The 24,123-nt window shown below is 42.5% G+C and overlaps 1 protein-coding gene across 1 annotated transcript in view; it reads left to right on the forward strand.

Moving 5' to 3' along the window:
* The window catches only part of LOC132382739 (meiosis inhibitor protein 1-like), a 184,750-nt gene that overhangs the window by 20,892 nt on the left and 139,735 nt on the right, over nucleotides 1-24,123 (forward strand). The window contains exons 5-8 of the mRNA XM_059953189.1: nucleotides 13,813-13,886; nucleotides 16,211-16,316; nucleotides 19,258-19,461; nucleotides 21,030-21,146. Of these exons, the coding sequence (XP_059809172.1) occupies nucleotides 13,813-13,886; nucleotides 16,211-16,316; nucleotides 19,258-19,461; nucleotides 21,030-21,146 (501 nt within the window). The remainder of the gene's footprint in view (nucleotides 1-13,812; nucleotides 13,887-16,210; nucleotides 16,317-19,257; nucleotides 19,462-21,029; nucleotides 21,147-24,123) is intronic.

The raw sequence follows: 24,123 nt of genomic DNA on the forward strand, positions 1-24,123 counted from the left end.
CACAAAATAAGTTTGAACAGCATTTCAAAGATATCAAACTGTAGCCTGTAGGTATTGTTATGTACCCCATAACTGGGTCACTTACCAGCAAAGATAGAGAGGTCCGTTGAAGTCTGATGGTACTGTTTTTAACAGTATTTATTGGTAAAAGTACACAAAAATAATATCAATGCAAACATACAGTAACAGTGCGGATATGATAATCAATAAGAAATAAGCTCTATCGTTGTCTAGGGAATAATGTATTGTCCGATGGAAATATAAAAGTCATTAGCTCATTCAGGCTGCAGCCTTTGGTTGGAGTCAAGAGAGACAGATGTTTAAACTTGCCAGCTTTTCCTTTTTATGATGTCAATCCTTCAAGAGTTCCGTTTTTTGTAGTCGGTCCTTTTAGCAAAGCTGTTCTGTGGACGCCCGCCAATTCCTAAGCCAAGGAAAAGAACGCATGCAAGTCCCACCGGCTGTCGCTATTAAATGCTGTCATGGGATTTCTCGCATTTCTCCGGGTGCATCTAAAGGGGTGATTCCCCAGACCTTCTTTTATCCTTACTCACAGGATCTCAGATGTCAATCAGGTTGGAATGATGCCATCCCCCAACCAGCCCACGTTGCTCATTCCCTGAGGGCTTCCATGAAGTACAGTACTCAAAACACAATTCCGTCTCCAAGAGACAATGGCCATTTCCCGTGGCTTTGTATCGCTGAGGGGCCAGGACATTCCAAACCCCTTTGTGGATTCTGCATGTCTTTCTCTCATTTCCTGGGTCTCCTGACCTGAATTAATAGCGATCCTGCGATTCTCAAAAAGGAGGGGGCTACTTTGTACCCTTCAAGTTGGGGCACAGGCGTAACAGTATCCATCTAAGAACTTGTACTGGAGAAAAGATAACTCCAGTGGGAATGAAATTTCTGATAGTGAAATACAGCAACCAAAAAGTAACATTGAATTTGTATGTGGTAAAATCAGATCGGCCAGCATTGTGAGGATGTGATTGGCTGAGACAACTACAACTTGATTAAAACTCCATCCACCAATTGCATGCTACATCCCTTGCAAAGAAGCAAACTGAAAGCAAATTAAGGAAGGTGCTGGATGATGCCACAACTGTCTCCATATTGTACACCATGAATTGTAGCCCAACAGAGGATGAACAGGTGTTGGTGCCAACCTCTGTGCCTCTGGTTGGAAAGAATATTGGACCAAGGAAGGACTATGCTGCTCAAAGGAATCATGAAGGTGATGAAAGTAGTGGTCCAGCTACAACTGTTTGTTGGCTACTTGTGAAATATGGCTTGGTTTTAAGCTGGAAGAGAGTTCAAGGAGTTTCAGGAAAGTTGCAAGCATTGGCCTTTTTTGAGTATAAAGAATCAGAATCTTTTCTGGGGACATGAACTTCAAGTGGGAGTCAAAAGGCTGCTTGTAAAGTAAATGCAAAGACCAGAGCCCAGCTGGATGAATGGAAGGCCTAAAGGAAAGGAGTCAACGGAGATATGAAAACAGGATTTGTCAGATGATGTTGGGGGTGAGAAAACCAAGAAGAGAGAACAGATTGTAAAGGGAACAATAGAAGGCTGAAAAATGGCAGATGGAGTTTAATACAGACATGTGTGAGGTATTGCACTTTGGAAGGACAAACCAAGGTAGAACATACAAGGTAAATGGTAGGGTACTGCGGAACAGAGGGATCAGGGAGTACAGATACAAAATTCCCTAAAAGTGGCGTCACAGGTAGATAGGATAGTAAAGAGAGCTTTGGTACGTTGGCCTTTATAAATCAAAGTATTGAGTATAAAAGTTGGAATGTTATGGTGAGGTTATACAAGGCATTGGTGAAGCTGAATTTAGAGTATTGTGTGCAGTTTTGGTCACCAAATTACAGGAAGGATATTAATAGGGTTGAAAGAGTGCAGAGAAGGTTTACAAGGATGTTGCTGGGACTTGAGAAACTGAGTTACAGAGAAAGCTTGAATAGGTTAGGACTTTATTTCCTGGAGCGTAGAAGACTGAGAGGAGATTTGATAAAGATATATAAAATTATGATGAGTATAGACAGAGTGAATGCAAGCAGGCCTTTTCCATTGAGGCTAGGGGAGAGAAAAAACAGAGGACATGGGTTAAAGGTGAAGGGGGAAAAATTTAAAGGGAACATTTGTGGGGGCTTCTTCACATAGAGAGTGGTGGGAGTGTGGAAGTGAGCTGCCAGATGAAGTGGTAAATGCGGTCTCACTTTTAACATTTAAGAAAAATTTGGACAGGTACATGGATGAGAGGTGTATGGAGGGATATGGGTTAGGTGCAGGTCAGTGGGACTAGGGAGAAAAAAGAAAGGCCAAAAAGTCTGTTTCTGTGCTGTAATGTTCTATGGTTCTAAGGATTAATTAGAAAATACTCGAGCTATCCCAGTGAACTAAGTGCATCTTCCCAAGATCAAGATGCACAAACTAGAAGAAAAAAAAGGAAGAACAAAGGTGGCTACCATTATCAGAATAATTTCCTGCAGTCTGAGTCAACTCCTACAACCACCAAGGAGGAGGCCCCAGAACCTGAGATTATTTTCACAGCCATAAGTCTCACTTGCCAAGTTGAGTGACCTCCCTTGTCAGGAAAGATGTTATTCCACAAGAATAAGGAATCTTCCACAGTGATTAAATCTTTAGGTCTGAGTGGGAGAATTTAAAACTTACTATGCTGTGGATGTTTGTATGTAGTAGTTGTATTATATAATGCGTATATAGTTGAGATACCTTCTCTATTGAGTTGAAGTTTATAGCTAGGCAGGGAGGAGTGTTATCTGCTTAGACTAGTAACAGTAAATTGTACTACTTCTCGTCAATACTGAGTACACCATTTAAACAATCACAGTCTAGGTTCAAAAAAAGTATGTGAAACTTCAGGTAGCTTTTCCTTCTACAAAAGCTATCTGGAGTTAGGTATTCCAATCAATAAAATGAAATTAGAGGTGTGGGTTGTAGAGGGGCCCTGCCCTATAAAAAAGACACACACAGTAGCATTGGAGAGGAGATGGCCAAAGTTGATTGGAAGAGGACAGTAGCAGAAATACGGCAGAATAGCAATGGCTGGATTTACACACACAGAGTTCTTCTCGAGGGACATCTGTTTATGTGCACTATGCCTTGATCAAAACAACTTTCAGAGAACCTTAGAAGAAGAACTGTAGAGACACATGAAGCTGGAAAATGCTACAAAAGTATTCCTAAGGACCCGAGTGTTAGTCAATCCACAGTAGGAGAAATTGTCTACAAATGGAGGAAATTCAGTACTCTCCCTAGTAGTGGGCACCTTGCAAAGTTCACACTAAGAGTAAAATGTACAATGCTGAAGGAGATGAAAAAGAACCCAAGGCTAACAGCAAAGGACCCAAAGAAATTTCTAGAAGTTGCTAAAGTCTTTGTTCATGTGTTCACTATATGAAAAAAAAACACTGAACAAGAATGTCTAAGGACAAGTTAGCTTGTTTTTATTGCCATATGAAAATGGTGGTCTTGGAAGGACATCAGAGGAAACCACTGCTCCTCAAACAAAACATTGCTGCATGTCTCAAGTTTGCAGAAGACTAGCTGTATGTTCCACAATGCTTCTGGGAAAATGACTTGTGGACAGATGAGACAAAAGTTGAACTTTTTGCCAGAAATACATACAGCTATGTTTGGAGGAAGAAGGGCACTGCTTATTAACACCAAAACCTCATCCCAACTGAAGCATGATGGAAGGAACATCATGGTTTGGGGTTGCTTTGCTGTTTCTGGGCCTGGACAGCTTGCAATTGTTGAGAGAACCATGAATTTAAAATTGTATCAAGACATTTTATAGGAGAATGTCAGGGTAGTGGTCTGTCACCTGAAGCTTAATAGAAGTTGGATGTCGCAAAAAGACAATGATCTGAACAACAAGAGTAAATCAACAACAGAGTGGTTTAAATAGAAGCAAAATCATGTTTTGGAATGGCCAAGTAAGAATCCAGATCTTAGCCCAATTGAGATGCTTTAGTATGATCTGAAGAGGGCTGTTCAAGTAAGGTATCCCGAAAATATTGATGAACTGAAACAGTTCTGTTTGGAGGAATGGTCTAAAATTCCTCCTTGCTATTGTGAAAGTCTGCTCAGCAACTCCAGGAAATGTTTGGTAGAGGTTATTTCTGCTAAAGGAGGTTCTACCAATTATTAAATATAAGAGTTCACATACCTTTTCCAGCCTGGATTGCGAATTATTAAACAATGTATTCAGTAAAGACATGAAAAGTACAATTGTTTGCGTGTTATTAGTTTAGGCAGATTGTATTTGTCTATTATTGTGTCTTGAGTGAAGATCAGACCACATTTTATGAGTAATTAATGCAGAAAACCAGGTTATTGCAAAGGTTTCTTAAACAACTGCATACATCATCATGTCACTATGTGATATCTGTACAGCTCTCTTGAAGTAAACACAAAGTTAGATCCACATTTTAGACGCCTGTGTCTTCCTTTGAATTAATGTTTTAAAATTACAAAATATAACAGGTAATACAGGTGCTCTGGTTTCCTCTTACATGTGGGTTGATAGGTTAATTGTCCTTAGTTTATAAGTGAGTGTTAGTATCTGGGGAGAAGTTGATGATGATGAGGGGAGAATTAGTGTAGGGTTGTAATAAACAGATGATCAATAATCAGTGTAGACTGAGAGGGCTGACAGGTTTGTCTCCCCCTTATATGACCATGATTTATTAGATCATATCAAATTTACCTTCCCTCAGTGCAGGAGATTAACTTCTCAATGCTTTGGATGCCATTGTGCATAGTGGTTAGCTTGACGCTATCACAGTTCAGGATGTTTGGAGTTCATTTCTGGTGCTGCCTGTAAGAAGTTTGTATGTTCTCTCCATGAACGCATGGGTTTCCTCTGGGTGCTCCAGGTTCCTCCCATTGTCCAAAAACATACTAGTTAGTAGGTTAATTGGTCATTGTAAATTGTCTAGTGATATATACAGTAAGTGGGTGACTGGGTGGTCCGGCTTGTAGGGCTGGAAAGGCCTGTTATGCACTGTATCCCTAAATAAATATCCTTGAATATTTCCCCAAGCATTATAATTAGAACCAACAAAGGAATAATGAAGTAGTGTTCTTGGGTTCATGAACTGTTCAGAAATCTGATTGTGGAGGTGAAGAAGAGTATCTCCTTAAATAACAGTTGGTGGTTGGTAGGGAAAATTAGTAAATTTCATATGGTAAATTGCCATGTTGTGGGGCGCGTGTGTGAGATGTGAATTGGTCAGAGAAACAATTAGCTATAGCCATGTGTCTGACAGGTACCATTCATTCAAGCAGCTGTGGATTTACCAACATGATGAGGTTTTTGATATGTTGTGTTCCAGGAATACCATGGCTTGTTTTAATTATCTTTTAAAGAGCAAAGTATCTTAGATTAAGAAGGCCATGTGTGGATTCTGGATGATATTTGTATCAAAAACAGAAGAGCAGGTGTTGTTGATGTATCAGTATAAACTGAAATATTGTGCAATTTTGTAAGGCAGTTATATCAAAGTTGTTCAAAGATTGACTTCATTAATATCCAGTGGGCGCAAATTGTGCACATGCAACTGTGAAACTAACCTGTTGAGCAGAGCTAGTCATGTTACTCATACTGTCAAATAATGTTAGCAAGAAATTAGCAAATCTTTTGCTAAAAAATTTACACAGGGTCAATTTCACAGTCCAGGAGCCTATATGCTCCATTTAGTTGATCCGCTAAATGGAAAAATATTAATCGGCTGCAAGGACTATATAGTGACATAAATATTGAGTTTTTCAATTTTAGGTAATACCTTCTCCCCTTTTTTTCTATGATTTCTCTGTCCACCTTTATCACTCCCTTCTGATCCTCCAGCCTTCCCATTTTTGACTTCTCTCACCCTCCCTCGTCCCCCTCACCTATCATTGTCCTCTTTCTCCTATCTGCTGACTTCACACACATGTATTTTCCCTCCCCCACCCCCAGCAATTACCACCCCAACCTCCTAATAGGTTCTGCTCTCCCCTGATGATTCCTATTCTCAACTACTTTGCTTATCAGAATCCAGCAATAGCATTCCTGCTTATTGTTCAACTTCACATGCTTCTCCCCTACCTTGTGCTATCTGTTAATTTTCTTCTTTTCCTCTCTCTGCTTCCATTTATTGTTTACTGACTAGTTTCCCCATGCATACCCCAGCCTCACCTGTCCTACATGACAGAACCTGCCTGTCATCTTATATTCCTCTTCAGTCCACCAGATGCCTTGAAGTCCCTTCTTGACTTTCTGTCAATGCTAGCCACTTTGCCTCTCTATTCTCAGCCCTGATGCAGGGTTTTGGCCTGAAACGTCCACAGTTTCTTTCCTCCCACTGATGCGGCTTGGCTCGCTGTGTCCTTCCGACAGATTGGGTGTTGCTCCAGATTCTAGCAGATTCAGAATTATTTATCACATGTACAGCAAAACATACAGCGAAGTGCATCATGTGCGTTAATAACCTGCATACCCAAGGATGTGCTGGTGACAGCCTGCAATTGTTGCCACACATTCTGATGCCAACATAACATGCCCACTATGTTCTGCAGAACAATACAAGCACAACAACAACAAAACAAAATAATGCAAACAGTGAAACAAACTCCTTTTCCAAAACCTCCCACCCTCCCTCACACCCATACAGGCGTTCAACACCTCTGGATCTTCAGCCCTTGTCCTAGATTCTCTGACTTGCAGACTTCAATCCTTGAACTTTGAAGTTCACCCCAGGACACTGATCACATGTTGGCCTTTGACCTCGACTTCCAAATTGCACGGACTACTAACCATTGCAACTTGGGGCCTTGTGACTCCTTCGGGCTTCTATCTTTGGACTTCATCCTTCAGGCTTCTCTCTCCCCATAGTGGCCTTGACTTTGACTTTGGGCATTGCCCTACAGACTTTGCCAAGTTTGATCTTTGGGCCTCTACTTCTAGACTCACATGGGCCTTGACTATAGGACTTACACAGAGCTCCAATCTAGGTGATCTGGGGGTCCACTGGCATTCATGACCACCACCCCCCCATACTCAGGACTCCTGCCGACATTATGGGTCTCCAAACTGGGTGATGCACCATCAATAACTCTTGGAGACGTGAGGCGAGATATAGGCTTTTATTGGCTGGAAGAAAGAACAAGCAGCAATTGACCACCACACTGCATCCTGGAGACTGAGGCCGGGGTGGTGTCCCCAATCGCCTTTATACTGGGGTCCGTGGGAGGAGCCACAGGAGCAGTCAACGGGGGGGGGGGGGGGGTGGTGCGTGTCCAGACAGGTATATGTAGTTCACCACTTTCACCCTCACTTTGTTTTAAAAGAGAGTCCTCATGGAGCGAAGTTTCTTACAAGTATATTTACAGGTTAAGTCTTATCAGGTGGTCAAATCTGTCGCTGCGATCTACGTAGCACCGGCTGTGATTGCACAGGTGCCAGTGGTGATTGCACTGGAGACAGTGGTTGTGCTGGTTCCGGTCTAACTGGAGGTGTCAGCCCACTAGGCATCAGTGATCCCTCATGCGTGTGCGAGGCGCCTGGTATATGCGCATGCGAGACGCCCGGTATAGGAGTGTCATGAGGAGTCTGTGTAGGGCTCAGTGTGCGTGGTGTCACCTGGGGTACAGGGTTCATAGTTACCATGGAGTGTTCGGGGTAGTGGTCTGCTGCTCCTGCGGGCGCCAGGTCGCGGACGGAGACCATGTCCTCCTGCCCATCAAGTAAGACCATCTAGGCATACTGGGGGTTCCCATGTAGAAGGTGAACCCTCTCGACCAGCGGGGAGTATTTATTGCTCCTCACATGTTTCCGGAGCAGCACTGGCTCTGGGGATGTCAGCCAAGCTGGTAAGGTGGTCCCAGTGGCAGACTTCCTGGGAAAAGAGAATAGGCGCTCGTGAGGGGTGGCATTGGTGGATGTACATAACAGGGAACGGATAGAGTGCCTCGGGGAGGACCTCCTGCCATCGAGAGACCGGCAACCCTTTTGACTTAAGGGCTAAAAGTGTGGCCTTCCACACTATGGCATTCTCCCTCCACCTGTCCATTTCCCCGGGGATTATAGCTCGTGGTCCTACTAGTAGCAATGCCCCTAGCCAGCAGGTAATGGTGCAGCTCGTCACTCATAAAGGAGGACCCTCTATCACTTTGGATATAGCAGGGATATCTGAACAGAATGAAGAGCTGGCACAGGACTTTTATGATGGATGTGGCAGTGATGTCGGGGCAGGGGATGGCAAAGGGGAACTGCGAGTACTGGTCGATAATGTTGAGAAAGTAGACATTGCGGTCGGTGGAGGGAAGGGGGCCCTTAAAGTCTACACTCAGTCGCTCAAAGGGGCGGGTGGCCTTGATAAGTTGTGCCTTTTCAGGACGGTAGAAGTGTGGTTTGCACTCAGTGCAGACTTGGCAGTCCCTGGTCATCGTCCTGATGTCCTCAAGGGAGTACGGCAGGTTCCGGGCTTTCACGAAATGGTAAAATCGGGTGACCTCCGGGTGGCAAAGATGTGCATGGAGGGCGTATAGCTGGTCGAGCTGTGCGCTGGCACACGCTCCCCGGGATAGGGCATCGGGGGCTCATTGAGCCTTCCAGGCCGGTACAGGATATCATAGTTGTAGGTGGAGAGTTCTATTCTCCACCGCAAAATTTTATCATTTTTGATTTTGCCCTGCTGTTGGTTGCTGAACATGAATGCAACTGAGTGCTGGTCGGTCAGCAAGGTGAACCTTTTGCCGGCGAGATAGTGCTTCCACTATGGCCTGGGCTTCTTTCTCCACCGCGGAGTGCCGAATTTCAGGGCTTTGAGGGGTACGAGAAAAGAATGCTACTGGCCTGCCTGCCTGATTGAGGGTAGCAGCCAGCGCGAAATCGGAGACATCACTCTCTACCTGGGAGGGAATGGTCTCGTCCATCACATGCAGCATTGCTTTGACAATGTTCCCTTTAATGAGGCTGAAGGCCGCGCGGGCCTCGGCAGAGAGGGGAAATGTGGTTGACTTGACCAGGGGGTGGGCCTTGTCTGCATAATGGGGGACCCATTGGGCGTAATAGGAAAAGAAGCCCAGGCACCGTCTGAGGGTGGTGGGAAGAGGGAGTTCTTACAGGGGGCGCATACGGTCGGGATCAGGGCCAATGACCCTGTTCTCCATGACATACCCAAGGATAGCGAGTCGGGTGGTTCTGAACACGCACTTGTCCCTGTTATAAGTAAGGTTCAGGGCTTTGGCTACTTGGAAAAATCGTTGAAGGTTGGCGTTGTGATCTGACCAGTCGTGACCACAGATGGTGATATCCAGATAGGGAAATGTGGCCTTTAGTTGGCACTGGTCCACCATCCGGTTCATTACCCCCTGGAAGACAGCGACACCATTTGTGACACCGAAGGGGATGCACAGGAAGTGATAGAGCCTGCCGCCCGCCTCGAAAGCGGTGTAGGGGCAGTCCTCTGGGCGGATGGGGAGCTGGTGATAAGCGGATTTCAGATCTATTGTTGAGTACACCTTGTACTGAGCTATCTGGTTGACCATATCCGCGATGTGGGGTAGTGGGTACCCGTCAAGCTGCGAGAACCTATTGATGGTCTGGCTATAGTCCACAACCATCCTATTTTTCTGCCCGGTCTGAACAACAACCACCTGGGCCCTCCAAAGACTTGTGCTTGGCTCAATGATCCCCTCCCTGAGCAGCCGCTGCACCTCCGACTGAATGAAGGCCCTGTCCCCTGCGCTGTACCTCCTGCTTTTAGTTGCCACAGGTTTACAGTCGGGGGTCAGGTTGGCGAACAGCGGTGGGGGAGGGATCTTGAGGGTGGAGAAGCCGCAAGTGGTGTCAGTAGCGCAGCTGTTGGCATGGTGCTGGGTGGGATGTGTGGGTTGGTGTGTGTGTATGTGTTCAGTAGCGGGGTATATGACGAAGTCCCACAAAACTGAGGATTCCTGACAGTGAGTGGTGGGAGGGGCCCGTCATATGCCATAGTCACACTTTCGAGGTGGCTCTGGAAGTCCAGCCCCAATAGCACAGGCACGCACAGTTGAGGCTTGACCAGAAGCACAAAGTTCCAATATTCTGTGCCCTGCACCACCAATGTCGCTACACAACCCACCCGGATGTCTGTGTAATGCGACCCAGAAGCCATGGTGACCCTCTGGCTTACCGGCCGTGTCACGAGTCCGCAGCGTTGCACCGTGTCCGGGTGAATAAAACTCTCAGTGCTGTCCGTGTCAAACAGGCAGCTAGTCCTGTGCCCCTCCACCAAGATGTCCATCATTGACCTTGCAAGCTGGTGTGGGGCGCTTTGGTCGAGGGTTATGGAGGCCAGAGTTGAACCGCCGTCTTGGTGCCCAGTAAGCACCGGTAGGTCGGGGGCAGGGCAAGGTGGCGCCAACAAAAATGGCCACCCCCATGTCTCGCACGAGGTGGGCAGGCAAGATGGCAGCCCCCATGCCTCACATGCAGCACTGCCCGACCCCGCTCGTGGTTCAGACTTACAGACCTTGGCAAAATGGCCCTTCTTCCCGCAGCGGGAGCAGGTCGCTTCTCAGGCTGGGCAGTGTTTTCGGGGGTGCTTTTCGAGTCAGCAGAAGTAACACTGCGTGGACTTGTGACTGGCAGCAGCTGTGGTCGGTTTCGGGGAATTCGTGGACCCGCGACTGGCAGCGGCGGTGGGTGGACTGGCAGCTCATGGGTGGTGGGGTCTGCGTTGACCACAGAACCGGCAGGGGATCGCACGGCTGTACAGTGTCAGCATTGTGCAGAGCAGCCTCCAGCGTGTTGGCCGTCTCGATTGCTGAGCATAAGGTAAGATTGGCATTTTCCAGGAGCCGCTGGCGCATGTACACTGACCTGATCCCCGTAATGAAGGCGTCTCATACTAGCAGCTCCGCATGTTGTTCCGCCGTCAGTCCTTTGCAGTCGCAAGTTTGCACGAGTGTCTGTAGGGCTTGGAGAAATTCGGCGCTCGACTCGCCGGGTCGCTAAGCGATGTCTTGCATAGACGGTGTTCACCGGCCGCAGGTACTGTCTTTTGAGGGTGTCCAGTGCCCCTTGGTAGGTCGGCAGGTCCATGATAAGTGAGTAAACTTTGGGGCTGACCCTCGAAAGGAGGATTCTGTGCATAATAGCAGGCTCAGTCACACGAACCTCCTCCAAGTATGATTGGAAGCATGCAAGCCAGAGTTCAAAGGCAAGAGTTCCTTCTGAGTCTTGAGGATCAAGGTCTAATTTTTCTGGACATAAAATGCTTTCCATGTTTTAAAACTTCCAGCCAATAAAATTGATGCACCATCAATAACTCTTGGAGACGTGAGGCGAGATATAGCCTTTTATTGGCTGGGAGAAAGAACAAGCAGTAATTGACCACCACACTGCATCCTGGAGACTGAGGCCGGGGCGGTGTCCCCAATCGCCTTTATACCAGGGTCCGTGGGAGTAGCCACAGGAGCAGTCAGCAAGGGCCGTGTCCAGACAGGTATATGTAGTTCACCATACTGGGATCAGTCTCCTCAGTGCCTGCAACAGAAACTTCAGGATCGCTGAAGTTCAACCACAGAGCACTTCAATCTGGACTTGTTTTCCTGCCCAGACTCTTAATTTATTGTCCCTGACCTTTAACTACCCCTCATCCCTGACCCCAAACCCTATGTCTCTGCACTGTTTCCAACAAATGCCAAGAAACCTTAAAAAACTCAGCCAAGTCTGAGCCACATCATCAATGGACAGCACTGCTTGGTGCCCCTTTGACCAGAGGAATCTTGCATTCCCTTGTACCTCTAAAGAATATTTGATAAATACTGCACTGAGAGCCACTGAAGAATGCTTACCATGTTGTCCTGACTCTAATTGTGTATTAATACTCAATTATGTATTAATACACAATTAGATAGGAGATTCTCTCTGGATTTTCCCTGATAGCTTGCTTCATGACCTCCTGTAATTTAGTAAGGAAAGAGATCTATAACTTCTGTGACACTCAAAAAGATATATTAAAGCATGGGACTCAGGCTACACATGCAACACACTCAAAATGCTGGAGGAACTTAGCAGGCCAGGCAACATCTATGGAAAAGAGCATGGTTGACATTTCAGGCTGAGACCGTTCATCAAGACAGGGAAAACAGATGAGTCAGTAAGAAAGTGGGGAGGGGAATTCAACCTTACTCTGGCTCCTCATCTTTTTATCCAGTCCTGATGAAGAGTCTTGGCCCTAAACATTGACTGTAATCTTTTCCATAGATACTGCCTGGCCTGGTGAGTTCATCCAGCATTTTGTGTGTGTTGCTTGGATTTCCAGCATCTGCAGGTTTTCTCTTGTTTGTGATTGAACTCAGACTAGTTTGGCTCAATACTGTCCATCAGTGGAATTCTTTATTTTTGTTGTGGAACTAGCAGAAGAAAGGTAACCAAGAAGGTTACAGATTTTGGGAGTAGGTGGAGAGATTATTGGTAGTGGAAATCCAGGAGCACAGTTGGAAATGTCTGTTGTGACTGTATGTGTGAACATAGCACAGTACAGCCCTTCAGTCCATGATGTCTGTGTTGAATATGATGCAGAATTAAACTAATATGTTCTGGCTGCTTATGATCCTTATCACTTCAAGCTCTGTGTGATCATGTGCCTATCTAAAACCCTTTGAAATGCTACTGTTGTATCTGCTTCTATAACCACTTCTGGCAGCATGTTCCAGGCACCATCATTCTCTGTGTGTAAGTGAAACTTACCCTGCATATCTCCTTTAAACTTTCCCATACTCAGCTTCAACCTGTGCACTCCAGATTTTCTTTTCTGGGAAATAGATTTTATTCACCCCATCCATAATATCATAAACATCCTGATAGATCTCTTCTGTACTGTCTCCAAAGCTTCTACTTCCTTCTCATAAACAGGCAACCAGAATGGCATACAGTACTCAGTGTGGCCTAACCAAAGTTTTATCCAACTATGAAGACCAGGAAAACTAGTTTGATCTCTTTTATTGTTATATACTGAAGTACATGTAGTGTGCATAGCTGCAATAAGAATCTTACTTATAGCAGCGCCTAAAGCAGATAGCATCATGTGAGCAGCGTTCACAAGAAAAACATAAACATAAATTATACATTTTTTTTACAAGAAAATACAATTAGGTAAAAATTAGATAATTTTTATACAAAGTTTACTTTCAATTGTAAGCTCAAATTTATTTGCATAATGTTCAAAATAAACATTGCAGAATAAAGAGAATTTCCAGGTCAGTTTCTAAATTAGTTATTTATCAAGCTATTTTCATTTATTTTGATGAAGTTTGTACAATAAAACTTAATTCGTAGGGCTGAACTGGCAGAATTTCTGGATTATTTGATGTTATTCTTTCTTTTAATTCATTTCTTTTTTCAAATGTTAAACAGCAGTAGTATAAAATATTTTCCAGTGAACCCAACAATTTTTAAGGAAACAGAAACAGAACCAGATTATTTTTAATGGAGTGTGGGGAACCAGAGCCCCAATGAGCTTAAAGGCAGGAACAAAGCTCCAAGTGTATTAAAGGGAGTGTAAGAGTCAGCATTTAGTGAACCAGTTGCCAAACCACCATATTTTTGAACAATGAAACATAAATTTTATTCTTCCCCTAATTATATTGCTTTTGAAATACACTAGTATTCTTGAGTTGCCATACAAAAACAGCCATTGATGTAAGAAGCAAACACAAGGAAATTGATGTAAGAATATATGAATGATTGACGGAGCAGATCTTTTACAGTTCTAACCAACAGAGCAAATGTGTTTTTTTTTTCAGTATTTACAGTTCTTATGGGAGAATTTAAATCAGATGAGGTTGTATGCTGTGTGTTGGATCAATGTCAAAAACAGGTCAGTAGTTCCATGGATAGATATTACAGTATTTTCATAATGATGATAATAATTAGTTGTAAATGCAATTCCTATCTGCTTTGCTGAAGAGTTTATAATTTTAGAAATTGCACTAATGCAGGTGATAGGACCATAGAAAAGCCCAAACTGTTTGTAGATGGTTCTGTTTTTTATTTTCTTTTAATAGTTGAAACAGAATGGGTACAAATATCCGGGATCACAAGTGGTGTCTTTCACAGTGAAGAGAAATGCAAAACACTCATTTAGTTCATCAGTCATCTCCTTGTCCCCTGTTATTATTTCTCCTACCTCATTTTCTAGTGATCCTATATCCACTCTCATTTGTCTTTTATTTTTAACATACTTGAAAAAACTTTTACTATCCACTTTGATGTTATTTGCTGGCTTGCTTTCATATTTCATCTTTTCCCTTTTAATGATTTTTTTTAGTCGCTCTCTGTAGGTTTTTCCCAATCCTCTGACTTCCCACTAATTTTTGCTTTGTTGTATGCCTTTTCTTGTGCTATTACAATAGCTTTGACTTGTCAGCCATGGTTGTACTATTTTACCATTTGAGTATTTCTTCATTTTTGGAATACATATGTCCTGAACCTTCCTTATTTTTCCCAGAAACTCGTGCCATTGCTGCTCTGCTGACATCCCTGCCAGCAGTTCCTTCCAATTTACTGTGGCCAACTTCTCTCTCATACCGCTGTAATTTCCCTTACTCCATTGAAATACTGCTACATCAGACTTTACTTTCTCCCTATCAAATTTCAAGTTGAACTCAATCATATTGTGATCACTGGTTCCTAAGGGTTTTTTTTTAACCTTAAGCTACCTAATCGCCTTTGATTCATTACATAATACCCAATCCAGTATAGCTGATCCCCTGGTAGGCTTAATGACAAACTGCTCTAAAAAACTATCTCATAGGCATTCAACATACTCACTCTCTTGAGATCCATTACCAACCTGATTTTCCCAATCGACCTGCATGCCTAATTCTCCCATGACTATCATAACATTGCCCTTTTGACTCATCTTTTCTATTTCCTGTTGTAATCTGTGGTCCACCTCCACCGTGGAGAGGCCTGTATATGCGAGGCCTCATAACTGCCATCAAAGTCCTTTTACCCTTGCAGTTCCTTAACTCAACTCACAAGGATTCAACATCTTCCAATCCTATGTCACATCTTTCTACTGATTTGATGCCCCCTCTGCCTATCTTCTTGTCCCTCTGATATTATGTGTAACCTTGAACATTAAGCTCCGAACTATAACCATTCATCAGCTACAATTCAATGATGGCCACAACATCATACCTGGCAATCTGTAATAGTGCAACAAGATCATCCACCTTATTTCTTATACTGCACACATTTAGATACAACACCTTGAATACCGTATTTGATATCCTTTCTGATTCTGTATCCCCAATGATTTGATACTCAGCCTGTTGGCTGCAATTAACTGCCATCACCTGCTTGCCCTTTCTGACAGTATGACTGCATGCTATCTTTACTTTTTTTTTATCATCTTTCCTATTCTGAGTCCCTTCATACTGGTTCCCACCCCCCTGCCAAATTAGTTTAAACTCTCACCAACAGCTTTAACAAACCTGCCTGCAAGAATATTGGTCCCCCTCAGGTTCAGGTGCAACCTGTCACTGTTGAACAGGTCTTGCCTCCCCCAGAAGATCCCAATGATCCAAAAACCTGAAGCTCTGCCCCCTACACCAGCTTCTCAGCTACGCATTTATCTGCCAAAGCATCCTGTTTCTATCCTCACTGGCGCGTGGCACAGGTAACAATCCAGAAATTACTACCCTGCTTCACCTTGAACTTTAGTACTTACTTGCCTTGCTCTATCAGTTCAAAATATTTGTACCCATTGTGCTGTGGGACAGCTATCTCTCAATCATTTAAGAAAACTGTAGTACTCCAGCATCCTTTGGAGTTTGGTGCTGGACTGGCTAGCTTTCTGGACTAATGCACTTTTAATAATTGCACTTTAATACATTTTATGTTAATGTTACAGCAAACCCGATGTTTCAAAAGGCAATATGGGAAACGGCCCCAGTGAATTTTAGAGGTCCATGGGAAGCAGCATGTGAGCCAGATGCTGTATTACTAGCATTTCTGAAAAATAGATAACTGGTGATTGGATATTATCCATCCTTGTATCATTGTCAGAACAGATCTACAAATTGATAGCTTCAAAGACTTCTGGCCCAATTAACATATTGTTGTATTCCTTGTTTATTTATCTTGCTACTGTATGTGTGGATCATTTTGTTGGTATCTTATTTATCTCTTTTGCAGTTATCAGACAAAAGCAGTATGAGGAAGAGCTTGCCAATATTTATGCTGTTGGGGAAATTGTTGCTCATTATCCCATTCCTTGCAGAGAAATTGATCCACAAATATTGTAAGTATTTGGAGAAATGCAAATAACAAGATGATATGATAGGAAAGGAAAAGCAACATTCTTCTAGTCTACCATATATTGTGTCATTCTTAGACAGAGAATTCTATAGTTTCGCTTGTTGTATCTTATTTAATGTTCACATGAAAAAGCGGAGCTTACTAGAACAACCAGACCCTTTCAGACCATAAGACGTGAGAGCAGAATTAGACCACTTGGTCCATTGAGTCTGCTCCACCATGTCATTGTGGCTGATTTATTATCCCTCTCAACCCAATTCTCCTGCCTTCTCCCCAAAACCCTTCACTACCCTTACTAATCAAGAACTTATCAACCTCTGTTTTAAGTATACCCAATGATTTGGCAATGAATTTCACAGATTCAATAGCCTTTGGCTAAATAAATTCCTCATCTCTGTTCTAAAGTGGTGTCCCTCTATTCTGAGGCTGTGCCCTCTGGTGCTAGCCTCTCCAACTATAGGAAATGTCTTCTCCACATCAACTCTATCTAGGTCTTTTAATATTCGATGGGTTTCAATGAGATCCCCCCCTCATTCTTCTAAACTCTAGCAAGTGCAAGTCCAGAGCCGTCAAATGCTCCTTGTATCTTAACCCATTCATTCCTAGAATCATGAACCTCTTCTGGATCCTCTCCAATGCCAGCACATCTTTTCTTATATAAGGGACCCAAAAATGCTCACAATTCACCTAGAGTGGGCTGATCCATTAATACCGTTTAGACTTTTTAACCAATAAGTGAATTATGAAAAAAAATTCTCAAAAATAACTTAGAATGAAGTTAAAGCTGAACAGACTTTTAGTTTAGCTGATTATAGAAGCACTGTAGGGAAGATTTTAATTTTCCAAGATATCTGCTATGACCACCAGTTTCACGGAGTAGGTATTTAGCATACAAGTCAGTATTAGTCCAAGATGGCGGCGCGACACAGCTTGCAGCGGCCACTCCGGAGCTGATTATCTGTTATTTGTGAAGTGGGGTGCTGTGCGCAATCATAATTGATTGAAAATGGACGTGGGAGCATGGAGGAACATCCGGAAATCTCCAGGAAGACCTTCTTCATTGCTGCTGCTGCTGTGAGGTCTGGGACTCTGCTGGGAAGAACAGGCCCCCAGTCCTTGGGGTTGCGTTGCCGATGACCGTTGGCGGGGCCGTCTTTATACGCTCGGCAGAGGATGGTACTCGGAGAAGCTGTGCCGGAGGGGATGGTCGTCGGCTCGGAGGTTCGATGGACTTGGAGTCTGCTGCAGTCAGGTTGCTTTCAGTGTGTGCTGCATCTGTGAGGCTGAGTCGGGCGGCGCCGTGGAAGTCCATAGCGGGGTATTCCCTTCTGCCGCCGGCGTGGGATGGCGGGTCTGTCAGGATCCTGGGGACTTGTGGAAACTGTGTGGTGATTTCTTTTGAACTTATAGTCCTTTAACATCTTTGGACTATTTTTACTGTGCCCATAGTCTGTTTTTTTATCAATTATGCTATTGTTTGCACTGTTGTAACTATGTGGTTTTGTGCAGTTCTTGTAGCTTTAGTTTTTGGTCTTATTTGTCTGGTGGATTTGGAGCTCCTTTCCGGGGAATGCGCTAAGACGGTAGCATGATATTAAGACACAGCAGCCTCTCCGGACTCTGGATTGGGGATTGCCAAATGTTATGTGGATTTTATAGTGCAGTCTGTTTTGTCATATGGATTTGTGATATCATTCTGGAGGAATGTTGTCTCATTTTTTTAACTGCATTGCATTTGTGGTTTCTAAATGACAATAAACAATCTGAATACAAAGACTCATATGATTCTGACTCAAATTGGACAGACAGTGAGCTACACTTGGAAGGCTTTGTTTAGCTTAATCTTCGGTACAGCTGAAGAGCTAACAAAAGGCCTAAATTACAAGTATTTTGTAGTTGGCAAGAGAATTGTTTGGGCTCCAGAAGACTAATGTATGTTGTTGCTTACTGAATTCTCTGGTCCTTCTTTCCAAATAGTCGATTCTATCTATGAAACAGCCATCTTGTCAATGATGAAGCAACTTGATGGTGTTTCAGCTAGAACTCTGTTACATAGAAAGGTCCTGGGTGCTGGATTCATTCACAACAGCTATTTTACTTTGTTCAATGTTTGAATCCAAACTTGATACCCACGGACTTTATATTGAATGTTTTATAGTTGTCAGAAAAGCTTGCTTCATCTCTAGCTCTTTGTTCCACTACTTTCCCCATTGACTTCATGTTCTGACCTTAGTCATGTCCTCTGCATAGTAATTTATGAAGTGCATTTAGGATATCCTAGTATAATGCATCTACTGCATTTTTTATTTTCCCTCCTCTTAGATTGCTTTTTTTTCAGCAATCTAAATGGAACAAAATGACAAAGCATTTTTGAAATCTGATTCATTCCTCTTATATTAAAATAAACAAATACAGATGCTGGAAGTCTGAAATAAAAAATAGAAAATGCTGGAAGCACTCATCAGGTCAGATAGCATCTGTGCAGAGATAAACAGTAATGCTTCAGAACCACTGACCCTTTATCAGAATTGTAAAAGTGAGAAAACAAAAGTAGAAAGCTCTGGAAATCTGTGAGAAGAGAAACAAAGTTAATGTTTAATATTGAAGGGTTTGACATTCTGATGATTGGTCTTCAACCTGAAACAATAATTGTTTCCTTCCAACATTTTAGTCCTGACCTATAGAGTATTTCCAGCATTTTGTTTTAATTTAGATTTTGAACATGAGCAGTTGTTTTTAGATTTTCAAATAGAAAATGCGTTGACAGGGTGAAATGAAGTAAGCTTGAAGGAGGCTTTTAGAACATAAATACTGGTGTAGTTAGACAATTTTGTAATTCAATGTAAGGAAGATTTAGCTAAAATTGTATTGAAATATTGTTGCAGTAGTTTAAGCACATTTTTGTAATTTTTTTCATTTACAAGCAATGCTGCTGAAGCATATGGAGATGGCACTGGTTTACCCCGATGAAGCAGTGAGAGCATCAGTGTGCTATATTTTCTGTGCAATGTATAGTTATCCTCCTATTGTTGAGAAGCTCTCCTTGTACTTCAGTGAGAGACTTTGCAAACTCATCATATCAGTCATGGAGGCAGCACAGACCAAAGAACTGCAAATAAACTCTCTTGGTAAGTTTGAAATGTATTTTCTGTGTGATATTTTAGTTCTAAAATTTGTTTTGATTATTAGTTTTAATGACATTAATGTTATTGTTTTCAGTTAGAAGTTTCCTTTGATCACTTTTAAAATATAATAATTTACAATGAAATATGGTGATATTAACCTAATAATTAGTTTCTTCAGAGTAAATTTAATTACCTTTCTTTTACCTTCCTTGAGATAGTTAGTCATAGTTTGTTGGTAGCACACTTCTCATTGAGTTAGTATGTGGTTGTGTAATTTAGGAATGTGCTTCCATGAAGTATCTAGTAATTATTGGGATTGGGTCAAATGATAAATTTTTTACTCTTTTTTGGTCTGGTTGTTACTTTCCAATCCAATTCATTTCTAATTACTCTTGAGAAGATAGTGGTAAGCAGCTGTCTTGAACAACTGCAGTCCTCTGGTAAAGCTGTTACTATAATGCTTTTAGGGAGGGGATTCCAAAATTTAGATCTAGTGACAGTAAAGGTCTGGTAATATACTTCTAAGTCAAAATGATATATAACTTGAAGTGGTGGTCTAGTCTAGAAGTTGCAGATATTGGGGTGTTGTCAAACTGACCTTGGCTAAGATTTTAAAAAGTCCCAATTCCAATTTGGTCACTTCAGCTTTTTTGCAAAGGGGTAAATGAGGTAGGGGGTGAAGTTGCAAAGCTTTATTAGAGATGTGTTTGTGTCTCTTCATTAGATTGTATGTCAGACACATGTCAACCTTTTAATGAGCATCTATTCCTCCATTTTAAGTTTTTATTTGGCATTTTATTTAACTTTTGGAAAATAAAAGGAGGTGAAAAAGAGTGGATCCATAAAGTAAGTGTTTTACATGGTAGTTTGTGGGTAGAAGAATTATTTCATTCAAGGCCTGTGATGAAGTCATTGACCATCTTTTGTTTCTTATTTTTACCCCTGCCCATGCTCTCTCTTTGCAGAAGCTCTTAAAGAATATGTCTCCTTGATCTCTTCCCTTAATTCCCTGATCCTTCCTCTTTACCTTAATTATTTATAACATAGCCATCATGAATATGTCTCTATGCTAATTGTTCCAGTCTCCATGATACCTGTCTAACTTCAACAACCATTCTACAATCAAAGTCACTTAGATCACATTTCTTCCCCATTCTGATGTTTGGGCTGAACAACAACTGAACTTTTTGACCACATCTGCATGCTTTTATGGTTTGAGTTGTTGCCACAAGATTGGCTGATTAGATATTTGCATTAACAAGCAGGTGTACAGGTTTATTGAATAAAGTGGCCACTGGATGTAGTTTGTGCTTTTCTTTCACCTGCTTTTGCAGATCCCTTTCTGAGAGTGTCTAGATTGAAACTGTGGGCTTCTCTTTGGTTCAGCGTGGCTAATATCTCACCCAATTATGATGATAGGGAGGGTTAATAAGAGGTTGAAGTTTTTGAAATGGTGTGATAGAAATAAATAAGCATTAAGGTAATATTTAAAATCGGTGATTGGACCAGAATTCATAATTAAAATCAAAATCAGAAACCCTTAATAAAATCTGTTTTTCATATTACTATAGGGCTTCTTAAGCACCTCTTGCAGTTTAGACAGTTTGTGACTGTGATGATGAGCTCAAATGGAACAGAAGGAGTTAACCTTGAAGATGAATTAATTCCTCAGGAAACAGTACTGCAAGGTTAGTGAAGTATTAGTCTTTGGATGGTGAATAGGGTATGTGTGGGGGTTTGCTGAAATAAGATAAATGATAGCAGACATAAAAGTCAGCTTTTCCACACAGGCTGACTTACATGATAATTTCAAAGGTTATCATAATCATCAGAACATAAGACATGGGGTTGGGGAGAGACAAGGCCATTTGCCCCTTCGAATCTGTTCCACCAGTTGATCATGACTGATTTTTTATCCTTCTCAACTGCATTCATAGTGATACAGCAGAGAAACAGGCCCTTTGGCCCAACCTGTACCTTTTGACCAAGATGTACTCTTCACCATCCCATTTGCCAGCATTTGGCCCATGTCCTCTAAATTTTCCCTATCCATGTGACCTGGCTAGATGGCTTTCAATTATTGTAATTTCATGCTTTGTACAGCTTTCTCTAGCAGCGCATTCCATAAAAAAGCATCTTCAGCGTAATAAAGTTTCCCCTTAGATCTCTTTTAAATCTATCCCACTCACCTTTAAGCTGTGCTCTTTAGCTTTAGAACCTCCCATCCTTCATGATTTTATAAACCTTTATAAGGTTACCCTAAGCCTCATACACTCCATGGAAAGAAGCCCCAACCCATCCAGTCGCTCCTTGTAACTCAAGCCTTCCAGTCCCAGTATCCTTTGGCTATTTCCTGCACTCTTTTCAACTTAATGACATCCTTCCTAATTGCTAGATAACCAGAACCATGTGTTCATGCCACTGACCTGGCTTTTTGCATGCTCTATATTTTACCGTTTGACAATCCAAGGACCCTGCCTTCAGTTGCCTGGTTCCTAATTTATAAATTTCTCTCTGGAGATCTCTGCCCCTCTCTTCTCCTACCTTCTCCCCATAACCTTTAACACCCATACTAATCAAGAACCTATTAATCTCTGCTTTAAATATACCCAATTACTTGGCCTCCATAGCCACCTGTGGCAATGAATTCCAAAGATTCACCACCCCCTGACTAAAGATATTCCTCCTCATCTCTGTTCTAAAGTGATGTCCTTATAGTCTAAGGCTCTGCCCTCAGGTTCTAGACTTACCCACGCCAGGCCTTTCAATATTCAATAGGTTTCAATGAGATCAGCCCTACCTCATTTTTCTAAACTCTAGTGAGTACAGAACCAGAGCCATTAAATAATCCTGATACGTTAACCCTGTTAATCCTGGGATCATTCTCATGAACCTTCTGTGTACTCTCCAAGAAGGAGTTTACAGGAATGATCCTTTAGCTCAAAAACTGTTCACAATACTCCAGATGCAGTCTGACCAACGCCTTATAAAGTTTCAATATTACATTCTTGCTTTTTACATTTTAGTTCTCTTGAAATGAATGCTAACATTGCAGTTGCTTTCCATATTACCAAATTAACCCGCAAGTTAACCTTTAGGAAACCCTGCATTAGGAATCCCAAGTCCGTTGGGATTCTGATTTCTAAATTTGCTTCCTGTTTAGAAAATAATTTATACCTTTATTCCTTCTACCAAAATGCAATAACATACAATTCCCTATGCTATATTCCATTTACTATTTCTTTGCCCATTCTTCTGCAGACTCCCTGCTTCCTCAACACTGCCTGTCTCTTTACCTAACTTTGTGGATCACGACAATTGGATTTTTCTCCTCCCATTCTAATTCCTCTGCAGGTCAGATGAGATGTCCTGAATTTGGGCACCATGTAGACAACGCAGCCTTTGGGACTTTCGATTCTTGTGATAGAGAATTGTGCCTTTTACCATGACTATGCTAATCCAATTACAACTACATTCCTCTTCTCTCCCCACTCTTGAATGGCTTTCTGAACTACAGTGCAAGGGTTCTGTTGCTCATCCTTCCTTCAGATCCCACTTTCATCCTCACAGGGAGCAACAATCTCAAACCTTTTGGACAGGCTAAAGGGCTGAGTCTCCTCCAGTACTATATCTTGGATCCCCCTGTCTGCCTCACTTGCAGTCACACAGTCTTGACACTGGCCACAGACCAAATTTGAAGTAATTAATCTAATGGGTATGACTGCTTTCTGAAACAGTGTCCTGGTAACTCTCCCCTAAGCTTGAGTTCCTTGAGCAGCCACCACTTGCTGCAGATGATGCAATGCTTGGGGAAATGGAAAGTCTACCTGAAAATTTACAGGTTGTGCCCAGTGGGATGGAGAAAGTCTTTTTGACTTTGATTTATAGTTTAATGCAGAGGCTAGAACTTAGCTTTTCCATTGCAGAAAGGCTTGTCAATTTCAGTCACCAAACCTCACATTATGCTGTGTTCAATGACGAAGGTTAATGCTTAAATTGCAGTTAAAGCATTGAATAGGAAGGCTTTGCAACTGCAGAGTAAATCCATTAGTTTCTATTTACATTTCATTGTACTATTTACATCTTCTATAGAACAGCAAGCTGTTCTCATGGTGCTCAGGTTTGATTAAAAAGGGCTTGCAGAGAATTTTTGGCCAGATGGAGACCCAAGAGAATGTAGATGCTGAGAATCTGGCGCAACACATAAAATGTTAGAGAAACTCAAATGAGTGAAGCCACACCAGTGTGAAGAGAAATGGACAGTAGAAGTTTTGGGTCATGACCTTTCTTCAGGACTGGAAAGAACAAGAGGAAATAGCCAGTGCAAGAGGGAGGCTGGGGATTGGAGCAAGAGCTATAGGTGAATCCAGGTTATTGGGAAAGATAGGCAGGAGGAGGAAGTGATAGATGGAAGTGGCAAAGGGCTGATAATGGAATCTAATAGGAAAGGACAGTGGACCACGGAATGAAGGGAAAGAAATGGGGAGGGGAACCAGGGAGAGGAATGTGTGGGCACCTTCACTACTCTGCTATTAATAGTCAAGATCCCCCACTTTCCAATCCCACACTGATGTATTAGTCCAGGGCCTCCTCTGCTGCCAAGTTGAGGCCAGATACATGTTAGAGGAACAACATATCATATTCCACCTTGGTAGTCTCCAGTCT

The sequence above is a fragment of the Hypanus sabinus genome, chromosome 29 (genome assembly GCF_030144855.1).
Source record: "Hypanus sabinus isolate sHypSab1 chromosome 29, sHypSab1.hap1, whole genome shotgun sequence".
NCBI lineage: Eukaryota > Metazoa > Chordata > Chondrichthyes > Myliobatiformes > Dasyatidae > Hypanus > Hypanus sabinus.